Source organism: Pseudophryne corroboree, chromosome 5 (genome assembly GCF_028390025.1).
Source record: "Pseudophryne corroboree isolate aPseCor3 chromosome 5, aPseCor3.hap2, whole genome shotgun sequence".
Classification (NCBI taxonomy): Eukaryota; Metazoa; Chordata; class Amphibia; order Anura; family Myobatrachidae; genus Pseudophryne; species Pseudophryne corroboree.
In genome coordinates, this window is record NC_086448.1 from 74,131,763 (window position 1) to 74,143,835 (window position 12,073).

Here is a 12,073-nt window from a genome sequence, read left to right on the forward strand (position 1 = left end):
TACTTCTGGCAATAAAACCAGTATCCCCAGCATTATTCTACATGTTCTGGTTTTCTATGTGATGTTCCCCATGTGGTTTGTGAGTCTACAGCTGACACCCTACTACATCTCTCATGAAGCTCGCCTCTCTTATTTTCTGCCTGGTAAATCACTCAACACAGTCACACTTTTCCGGAGGGTTTATGGGAACCATGATTTTTGGTCTACAGTGTGGCATAATTCCTGCGTACTCCTGGTGATGCACCCTTTCCAATTTTTAAACTATGGGCCTAATTCAGACCTAACTGCAGCAGCAAAATTGTTCTCTAATGGGCAAAACCAGGCACACTGCAGGGGGGGCAGATATAACATGTGCAGAGAGAGTTAGATTTGGGTGGGTTATTATATTTCTGTGCAGGATAAACACTGGCTGCTTTATTTTTACACTGCAATTTAGATTTCAGTTTAAACACACCCCACCCAAATCTAACTCTCTCTGCACGTTATATCTGCACCACCTGCAGTGCACATGGTTTTGCCCAGAGAACAATTTTGTTGCTGCACTCAGGTCTGAATTCGGTCCTATGTCAGTAGTACAAGAAGTAGAGACAATGCGAAAAATAAAAACATTTATTAAGTTTGAATTGTACACATTTCAGTTTCCGACATTTCATTTGCAGGATAGATTATGGTAGCAGGTATTAGGCTAATGTTACTCTCTGTCCAGCTTTGGAGGTTTGTCCACTTGATTTCTTCGGATTTTGGAACTTTTCATAGCTAGAAATGAACATGAGAGGAGCATTGTTAAATACAAACAATTTAATCCTTTTTTCATATTTCTAATGCAATGTATTTTCTTACGGTAATCCATTTGGCAGAGTTTAAACAACCTTGTTCTTCAACTTAGTACTTACAGATGACTGAAAAACGTCCAGTCTCCTGCACTGATGGAGGGCCTTGTGCTGGCAAGTGCACTTATAAGGTGATGTTGGCTAATGTACATTTTCTTCTTAGCTTCTATTTCGCTGCGAGAAGCTTCCTCCTGGATGGGAATATGGAAACAGACAAGGTTTGAACAATATACCTACATACTTAATATTTTCTTCACAGATGGTTCACCTCCTGAGAGGGGAAAAAGAAATATAGAAACAAAATAAATTTTACATTTAATTAAATTAAAATAATTTTACTTGATGTGATTTAAGAAAAAAAATAACATACTAAGCTTATTGTTACTCACAAAGGACTTCTGTGTCCATGGAGGAAGCTCAGAGTGGACTTGCCATCTACAGTTTGAGATTATGTTATTTTTTTGTAACAAAGAGGGCAGATGTATTAACCTGGAGAAGGCATAAGGAAGTGATAAACTAGTGATAAATGCAAGGTGATAAATATGCACCAGCCAATCAGCTCCTAACTGTTAATTTACATATTGGAGCTGATTGGCTGGTGCGTTTATCACCTTGCACTTATCACTGGTTTATCACTTCCTTATGCCGTCTCCAGGTTAATACATCTGCCCCAATGTCCTTCATGGCTATTTCTAATGTGGTTATACACTAGGGTGACTTATCTGACGATTCGTAAGTGCATACACACTTTCCAACAGTCATCCCTATGTGCCATGCCTGACATCACAACTGGGCCGCAAGTGTAAATGCCCGCCCAGTTACAATGGCAGTCACCGGCAGCCTCGGCATTAAGTGTACGGGTGGTTGGCCTCTTCAGATATATCGGTCATTGGCTGTGCTGCAGGCCCGCCGCGATATGTATGAACGATGTTGTTCACAGACATACCGGTACATACTTGCTGACGTGCCCATAATATAACTGACGTTTATTGGCCAGTGTGTACCCAGCTTGAGTTGGGAATAAAGTAAGAAGGCGCAAGTAACTGTGCATCTGGACACACCATGCTGCAATGCAACGGGTCAAAATACATACATGTTTTTGCATGCAGGGTAAATAATGTCTGCTATTGTATGTAGCCCACAAATGCTGGACAGCTTTATTCTTACACTGTAATTTGGATCTCAGTTTGGACACGCCCGTATCAAATCCAAATCTCGCACATTTCAAATCCCCCACATGCAGGGCAGCATGTTTTTTTTTTAAAGAAATGTTTTTATTGGAAAAATGTCGTATAAACCAATACAGACAAAAAGGAAATGATGGTACAGAGCATTTCAGAATAACGTTAGGATATCCCATGGGAAACCAAAAAAGAGGTACATCAACTGCACATATTTCGACATTAATTTTCTGTATAAGAGAGAGAATAGGAAAGAGAAAAGGAAGGAGAAGAGAAGAAAGAAAAGGAGAGAGGGGGGGGGGGGGACACCGCCATGAAAAATTTCAGAAACGAACTCATGCAATGAGGGTAAAAGACACATACATCGTACATAAACAGAGTAAAGAGCCGTACAGCCATTTACAAGTATGAGTAATACAACTCCAAAGCAACATATAGGGCAGCATGTTTTACCACGGTGCAACGTTACTTGCTCTTTCTTACTTTATTCCCAACTCAGAATCAGGCCCTGTAATCACTATCAATACTGTTCATGATACAGGAGGAGTGTCATCTTTGGAAATGTGTACACTACTACTCACGAGTTCCTGCAATTTTTTTTTTTTAGAATAAAAATCATCTTACAGAACAGTCCACCCTTTAGAAAACATCTCCGAAATCAAACACAAATGCAAACTTAAATGCTTTAAATAGCAGAACACGGGGGTCAGCAGAGCGCTCCTTTAAACTGAACATGCAGTAGAACAAGTCCGCTACTGTTTTTCGGGTACTGCAGGCGGTTGCTGGCAGGGACAGGATATGTTGTGGAATGAGCAATATCATTGTATCCTTCAATGACATGTCATACTGTCAAGGCAGCAACTCGTAAGGATACAAACTACAGCAAGAGAATGTATTAATAATTCTTTCAATGGTGCTACACCGAGGAGACTGAAATTTGAAGACACGGTCTTGGTAATCCCCATGCACCACCATTTAAAGTTCTTATAGTTAGATTATTTTTATGTTTCATGCAGCATTTCTAGAAAGTTTTTGTATTTTTATGATTACAGATAACTTACTGAATGGACTACAAAGTAATACAGGTTGAGTCTTCCATATCCAAAACACCTGGAAGCAAGTATTTTTGATATCGGAATGTTCCTTATTTTGGAATATCTGCATACCATAATGAGATATCTTGGGGATGGGACCCAAGTCCGATCACAGAATGCATTTACAGTATGTTTCATATACAACTTATACACACAGCCTGAAGGTCATTTTATACAATATTTTCAGTACTTTTGTGCATGAAACAAAGTTTGTGTACATTGAACCATCAGAGAGTAAAGGTGTCACTATGTCACAAACATTTCACTCGATCGCGTTCAGAAATCTTTGGCTTTCGGAACAATTTGGATATTGGATTTTAAGATGTGGGAGACGCAACTTGTAATGGAAATTTGGATTTCATTCACATAGAGTTCATTACTGCTGTACATATGAGCAAGAAGGAATTCCTGTACACATTGCTGTTATAGTATTATGTTAATAATCTCCTCTGTTTGAAAGATGTAAAGCTTTTGTATGTGAGATAAACCACAACGTAAATGAATGTGCTTACAAAGGGTTGGTTACAACAGCAGATCGATGATATGGTAAGTACACCAATTACATATAATATTAGTACAAACAACAAACAGAAAGTCTCAGGGCGGTCCATACAATGTTCTGTTCCTGTACAGAAAAAAACTCTGCTTGCAGTGCTGTGCACCACATCAGCCTGAACCAATGCATATAGCCTGAGGCTAGATCCACACGCCTGAGAACCCTTTCACACATCCAGAAACATAGGGTATTGTAACACATTGTAAAACATGCACTTACGTTATGATGGGTAAACATTTAAATGTTTGTTTCTTTATGCGCATCGGTAATGTTATGTATATGTGAATGTGTGGGGTTTAAGATGCATAAAAAAAATGCAAATGTGAATGGGCGTCACACACATCTCTAAACCGGGCTTAGCATGCATTTTCATGCATGTGTGAATGAGTCCTGAATATTATTTAAAGCTGAACTACAAGAAGGAAAATACTGTAAACCCCACCCTCTTATACATCTTCTCTAAAGGGCCCATTTATTATTATATACTTGTGGCTATATCCCCGAAAACACAGAGGATTAGCCACAAATATTATGCGTCCCCCGAATGTAAGTAGGGACCTCTCCCCATTGTTGCCCGCAGCCGCTTGTCCCATAGGTTTCTATGGGGGATGCGATGTTACCCAATTTACCAATATCCGTAATGCGATGCATTCCCGATATTGGCCCACGCAAGCTACACATTGTAGCCTATGGGCTGGCTGGCAGAGGGTTTCCCCAGAGCCCTCCCCGGAAGTGGCCTCTGTGCGTGTGCGGTCAAAGCGGACTGTGTCCCCAGCAGCCGTCACAGCACATCGCAGGTCCTTGTCTCTGCGGGTGATGGATAATACATCCAGCCGACAGGATCGCCCCTGGGCGGTAAGATCCCACCCAAATCACATATGGTACACTCTATGTACCATATCAACAATTTTGGATACATCCTCCCTCCCCCACATCGTCTCCTATGATTCTGATGGCTCACCACAAAGGCTGTCAGCGAGATGTTACTGGGACTGATCTGTTACTAGGGGTGGGGGAAATGTTCTTATGTGTGTTTTCCGCACTGAAACTTACTTTCTGTATACTATGTCCTGCATTAGGGGGCCTGTGCAGTATAGTACGTTGGGTGTGTGAAAGCCACAATACAAGAAGGGTCAGAGGTGAGGGAGAGGACAGAAGAACTTGGAAAGTTGTTATACCACATTCATGTAGTTGGTAACAGTGATCTCAGCGTTTAGACTCTGACAGAACTCCTGTTGGTCTTCTTTTGAGGATGTAATGAACACTAGAGGTTGGCAAGGCACTAATTCTCCTACAGACAAGCCAGTGAAATCATGTGTAATGGAATTGCTTCCAGATAAGCTGTGGCAGGTCTGTAAAGACAATTGAAGGAAGACATGTTATGCTGGGAATAGAGGTATGTGCACATTGTGACGCCTAATGTAACGCAGAAGAATTGTTACCCTCCCGGAGGTAGGACTTTCCACCCTCCACCATACAGATATTGTACACCGTGACGCTGTACACTGTGACACCTAATGTAATGCAGAAGAACGGTTACCCTCCCGGAGGTAGGACTTTCCACCCTACACCATACAGATATTGTACACGTACACTGTGACACCTAATGTAATGCAGAAGAACGGTTACCCTCCCGAAGGTAGGACTTTCCACCCTCCACCATACAGATATTGTACACTGTGATGCCTAATGTAACGCAGAAGAATTGTTACCCTCCAGGAGGTAGGACTTTCCACCCTCCACCATACAGATATTGTACACGTACACTGTGACACCTAATGTAATGCAGAAGAACGGTTACCCTCCCGAAGGTAGGACTTTCCACCCTCCACCATACAGATATTGTACACTGTGATGCCTAATGTAACGCAGAAGAATTGTTACCCTCCAGGAGGTAGGACTTTCCACCCTCCACCATACAGATATTGTACACTGTGATGCCTAATGTAATGCAGAAGAACTGTTACCCCCCAGGAGGTAGGACTTTCCACCCTCCACCATACAGATATTGTACACTGTGATGCCTAATGTAATGCAGAAGAACGGTTACCCTCCAGGAGGTAGGACTTTCCACCCTCCACCATACAGATATTGTACACTGTGATGCCTAATGTAATGCAGAAGAACTATTACCCTCTAGGAGGTAGGACTTTCCACCCTCCACCATATGGACATTGGGGGTCATTCCGAGTTGATCGTAGCTGTGCTAAATTTAGCACAGCTACAATCATCTTCCCAGACATGCGGGGGACGCCAAGCACAGGGCTAGTCCGCCCCGCATGTCAGTCGGCCCCCCTCCGCACAAGTACAAAAGCATTGCACAGCGGCGCAGCTTTTGTACTTGAAGAGTAACTCCCGGCCAGCGCAGCTTCTGCGGCTGGCCGGGAGTTACTCGACGCTGCCCCGGGTCGCAGTGGCTGCGTGTGATATCACGCAGCTGCTGCGGCCCGCCCCCCGCACAGTCCGGCCACGCCTGCGCTGGCCAGACTGCACCCTAAAAACGTCGGCTAAACGTCGCCGTGCCGCCCCCTCCCGCCCAGCGAACACCTCTGCCTTCGGCCGTCTGGCATGCGCCAGCGCACTGCGGTGCCGGCACATGCGCAGTGCCGACCCGATCGCTGCGCTGTGAACAACTGCAGCGTGCGATCGAGTCGGAATGACCCCCATTCTACACTGTGACGACCAATGTAGCGCAGAAGAATGGTTACCCTCCCAGAGGTAAGACTTTTCACCCTCCACCATATGGACATTGGGGGCTGATTCAGGTTGGATCGCAGAACGCGATCCAACTGCAAAAATGACCAAAAAAAGATGCGGGCGCATGGGCAGCGCCCATCCTGTGCCCATGTGGAGGGGGGGCACAGAAGATGCAATCCCCTCCGCCAGGCGGAGACGGAGCATTGCAGAGGCGTGTCCTGAAAACAGGAGCGTGGGGGTGCGAACGGAAGGATGGTGGCAGGAGGCATCCTTAATTTCTGCTATCAAGACGGGGGGGGGGGGGGGGGCTGGGGTTGAGGCGGCGGTCAGCATGCTGGCCAGCCATGCCCTGCGATGGGTGGCCCCCCACATGCAATCTCATGGATACTTTGCAGAATTTGTAAAGCGAACTTGAATCAGGCCCATTGTACACTTTGATGCCTAATGTATTGCAGAAGAATTATTACCCTCCAGGAGGTAAGACTTTCCACCCTCTTCCATATGGACGTTGTAAACTGTGATGCCTAATGTAATGCAGACGAATTGATCACCTCCAAGCACCGTCTCATCTTATGCAGAGAACGGGTGCCGTGTCACCTTGACCCGGCTTACCGTTCACACTGCACCACATCCCGGGTTGATTCTGGCTTCATCCAGGTCGCGACCTGGGATGAAATGCTGGGACGCTCGACCTGGGATATTCCTTTAGGACCCTTTCAGACTGAACAAAATCCCATGTTGATGCGCTTTCACGTGCAATTACCTGAGATATTTATGCTAGTCTGAAAGGGGTATGAGTGGTATGGTAAGGAGGGGTATGGGTACTGCTGTAATATGAAATGCAATAAGGGACATTTTCTAGTAAAGCCATAACGTTACCCAACAGTATAGTGCGATCATTCACAAAGCAATAAATAAGAGAATGTCACCTTTCCTTGCAACACTATGGGAGGATTAAATTCAATGCAATGGATGCAATTTGTGTTCCAAAAATGGCAAATCATTTCCATGTACATTGCAAGTTTTTAATATAGCAAATATAAATACAGGCACTCGGTAGATTAAGAAGAATATTATACCCTAAGCAGCATTGATTTAAGGTGTATAACCTCTGATTCAGAAAATGTACGCAATAATCAAGCGCTCTAGGGTATATCTGTAGCCGTATACCAAGGGGATATCTAGATGGATAGATTATTAGTTTTCCACTAGAGGATAGTTAAATTGACCCATGCATTGAAATGTCAGATGAAAATAACTAAGGAGAAATAAGCACGATGGAAACAATGAAAAAAAAAAGCTCAAGAAAATCAGTAGTATAAAAAATTTTTTTTTTGATAAAAACAACCTTATAGTAGTAAATCAAAACGCTGAAAACATTCCACTGTATAAATGATGTAGTTAGAGTTTATATTACAGAACTGCACAGTTCTCAAACTTTAAAACACAGGGGGTCATTCCGACCCGATGGCTCGCTGCAGTTTATCGCAGCGATCGTGTCGGATCTGCGCATGCTGGGCCGCCGAAAGCCGTTGTATTGTAGCAATTGCCTCTGCCTGGCAGTCGCTGGGCGAGAGGGGGCTAGACGGCAGCGTTAAACCGCCGTTTAGGGGGGCGTGGTCCGGCCAACGAAGGCGTGGCCGGACCGTTGGGGGGGCGGGCCGCAACGGCTGCGTGACGTCACACGCAGCCACTGCGGCCCGGGCAGCAAGGAGGTTCTCCCGGCCAGCCGCAGGAGCTGCGCTCGCCGGGAGTTACTCCTGAAATGCAAAAGCAAAAGGGGGGGGGGTGGTGCTGACATGCGGGGCAGACTAGCCCTATGCTGGGCGTCCCCCCGCATGTCTGAGTGCCTGATCGTAGCGGTGCTAAATTTAGCACAGCTACGATCAACTCGGAATGACCCCCACAGTTCAAATCCAAGAAAGGGTGCTGTAATGCTTGTTGTCTAGTGAATAAAAAATTCCACTATGTGCTCCCAGCATAGATGAAAACACAGCTCCCTCCTTCTGTTGCCCATTGTCCACTGCCATATACCTCATCCAGAATGGAATAACCGTTACAAGCGGCCGCGGCGGCACAGCGCTAGTCCCGCTCATTGCTAGGCGACTGCACATTACAGCGCTTCCGCCCGGCAGCTTCCCCAATGGTCACCCAGACAACAGGGTGGCTGCAGGGAATTGTGGGCCATCTGTAGGGATGTGCAATGCTCCGGCTGCACAGAGTTAGTAATTAAAGGGGGTTTGTTCCAGCTGGCCTCCGGATTGACTCTCCTCTCCTTTATCATCCATACACTCCTGCCTGACATTGGTGGTTATAGTCCTCTGTTACCACGGGAGCCATTGTCACTCTGCAATGTACTCCGGATCTCCCTGGCTTCTCCTGTCTGCCGCAGCTGTTCCTGAATATCCTGCTAGCCAAGCTGCAGCTGTTCTTGTATACTGGGCCTGACTGCCAGGGACGTGCGGTGAGCTAAATAGCTCAGGAGGCACTGGCTGGCACCAGAGCCAGATTTCCATGCAGTATATGAGCCAAAACATACATCTGGGCATTATACACAAGTACAGCAGGATAAACTCCTGGAAATTTGGTGAGTTTTGATCAGAGATGTGCGGAAAAGATAGCCAGGTGAGGCACTGCCTTACCTGCCATAGACTTTTTACTCCAGAGTTTTGCCTATAAAAATGATTAGAATAATGCAAAGAAGATATTTCAAACATATTTTTTTTATTTTTCTTATACTTTACGCAGTCAAAACTCTGGCACAAACGTTAGTATGACAGGAAAGGCTCTGCCTCACCCCACCGCACGTCACTGCTGACTGCCAACATCTTGCAAGACCAAGCCGCAGTTGTTCTTAAACACCTGGCCTGTCTGTTACATCCTGCAAGGCCAGGCCACTGCTGTTCTTGAATACCAGGCCTGTCTGCCAAAATCTTGGAAGACTAAGCCGCAGTTGTTCCTTAATACCTGGACTGTCTGCAAATATCCTGCAAGACCAAGCTATAGCTGTTTCTCTACACCTGACCTGACTGCTAACATTCTGCAAGACCAAGCTGCAGTTGTTCTTTTACCACTGGCCTGCCTACTCATACTCTGCACAGCCAAGCCACAGCTGTTCCTGTATGACTGGCCTGCCTACTAACTTCCTGCAAAGCCAATTCACAGCTGTTCCTGAATTACTGACCTGTCCACATCTGTCAACTTCTTGCTCAATCTTTCTGCTTTCTCTGGTACAGTTGAATCATTTTTAGTTGCTGCAGTCACCCCAGAGACTCTGACCGTTAAAGCGGATTGTAGCACCTTCGTGCCTCCATTCTTTGTACATCCAAAGTTTTCTTTCTCCATTCACAGACCTTTCTCTGATGACCAGTGGTCTATTGGTGGATCTGGTTAAGACCCAGTAGTACCGAAGTCCTGTCGAATCATTTCTTTAGTACCAAAGCACTGCCGTATCATTACTTTTAAAGCCATTTCTCAGTGCTATCCGGGGTATTCAGTCTATTGGGTGAACTCCTACTGCTGGAAGTATTAAGTCCCTTAAGTACTGATGTGCGCAACAAGCACTAAAGGAACAGCGTGGGGTTGCTATTGGTGAAAATCCTCTTGAGGGCTCTAGGAGTCTCACCCCAATAGTACTGGGGCTCCCCACAACACCAAGCAAGTCCAAGGATCCTAACAAAAACAAAGTCTCAGGCTCCAGAGACACCATCAGTGCTGACTCTAAGGTGATCTATAATGTTACTCACCGGGGTTGTTCTGACTTGTCAGCTAGTCCTAGGAGCCTTGTCCTACTTGTTTCACGCATACTGAATATACTTTATTTCTTTAACAATATGCACTTCAAACTGCTGTATGTTCAGTGGGCGTGTGGGCAATGAAAAAAATGAACAAATAGTAACAATTGCCTTCCAGGAGAAACACTTGTCCTCTCTATGAGAACAGCGCAGGTCTCAGCTGGATGTAATTAGTATCCGCCCCCCTTCGGCAGCCCTGTACACCAGTAGTGTATGTTTCTCTATCGTCCTAGTGGATGCTGGGGTTCCTGAAAGGACCATGGGGAATAGCGGCTCCGCAGGAGACAGGGCACAAAAGTAAAGCTTTCCGATCAGGTGGTGTGCACTGGCTCCTCCCCCTATGACCCTCCTCCAAGCCAGTTAGATTTTTGTGCCCGGCCGAGAAGGGTGCAATCTAGGTGGCTCTCCTAAAGAGCTGCTTAGAAAAGTTTAGCTTAGGTTTTTTACTTTACAGTGAGTCCTGCTGGCAACAGGATCACTGCAACGAGGGACTTAGGGGAGAAGAAGTGAACTCACCTGCGTGCAGGATGGATTGGCTTCTTGGCTACTGGACATCAGCTCCAGAGGGACGATCACAGGTACAGCCTGGATGGTCACCGGAGCCTTGCCGCCGGCCCCCTTGCAGATGCTGAAGTAAGAAGAGGTCCAGAATCGGCGGCAGAAGACTCCTCAGTCTTCTAAAGGTAGCGCACAGCACTGCAGCTGTGCGCCATTTTCCTCTCAGCACACTTCACACGGCAGTCACTGAGGGTGCAGGGCGCTGGGAGGGGGGCGCCCTGGGAGGCAAATGAATACCTATTTTGGCTAAAAATACCTCACATATAGCCTCCGGAGGCTATATGGAGATATTTAACCCCTGCCAGAATCCGTTAAGAGCGGGAGACGAGGCCGCCGAAAAAGGGGCGGGGCCTATCTCCTCAGCACACAGCGCCATTTTCCCTCACAGAAAGGCTGGAGGGAAGGCTCCCAGGCTCTCCCCTGCACTGCACTACAGAAACAGGGTTAAAACAGAGAGGGGGGGCACTAATTTGGCGTTAGAAATATATAAAAAATGCTATAAGGGAAAACACTTATATAAGGTTGTCCCTATATAATTATAGCGTTTTTGGTGTGTGCTGGCAAACTCTCCCTCTGTCTCTCCAAAGGGCTAGTGGGTCCTGTCCTCTATCAGAGCATTCCCTGTGTGTGTGCTGTGTGTCGGTACGTGTGTGTCGACATGTAGGAGGACGATGTTGGTGAGGAGGCGGAGCAATTGCCTGTAATGGTGATGTCACTCTCTAGGGAGTCGACACCGGAATGGATGGCTTATTTAGGGAATTACGTGATAATGTCAACACGCTGCAAGGTCGGTTGACGACATGAGACGGCCGACAAACAATTAGTACCGGTCCAGACGTCTCAAAAACACCGTCAGGGGTTTTTAAAACGCCCGTTTACTTTAGTCGGTCGACACAGACACAGACAGGGACACTGAATCCAGTGTCGACGGTGAATAAACAAACGTATTCCTTATTAGGGCCACACGTTAAAGGCAATGAAGGAGGTGTTACATATTTCTGATACTACAAGTACCACAAAAGAGGGTATTATGTGGGATGTGAAAAAACTACCATAGTTTTTCCTGAATCAGATAAATTAAATAAAGTGTGTGATGATGCGTGGGTTCCCCCCGATAGAAAATTATGGGCGGTATACCCTTTCCCGCCAGAAGTTAGGGCGCGTTGGGAAACACCCCTTAGGGTGGATAAGGCGCTCACACGCTTATCAAAACAAGTGGCGGTACCGTCTATAGATAGGGCCGTCCTCAAGGACCAGCTGACAGGAGGCTGGAAAATATCATAAAAAGTATATACACACATACTGGTGTTATACTGCGACCAGCGATCGCCTCAGCCTGGATGTGCAGAGCTGGGGTGGCTTG

General features: G+C 46.0%; 1 protein-coding gene across 6 annotated transcripts in view; it reads right to left on the minus strand.

Annotated features, from left to right (window-relative positions):
• Nucleotides 1–595: 595 nt before the first annotated feature.
• PEX1 (peroxisomal biogenesis factor 1) overlaps nucleotides 596–12,073 on the minus strand; it is a 130,702-nt gene continuing 119,224 nt past the window's right edge. For 5 of the 6 annotated variants that reach the window (XM_063921374.1, XM_063921375.1, XM_063921373.1 and 2 more), the window contains 3 exons: nucleotides 4,840–5,013; nucleotides 894–1,021; nucleotides 596–756 (listed from right to left, as the gene is read on the minus strand). In XM_063921374.1, the coding sequence (XP_063777444.1) occupies nucleotides 681–756; nucleotides 894–1,021; nucleotides 4,840–5,013 (378 nt within the window). In that variant the 3' untranslated portion in view covers nucleotides 596–680. The remainder of the gene's footprint in view (nucleotides 757–893; nucleotides 1,022–4,839; nucleotides 5,014–12,073) is intronic. The other variant, XM_063921377.1, reaches the window with a different exon arrangement.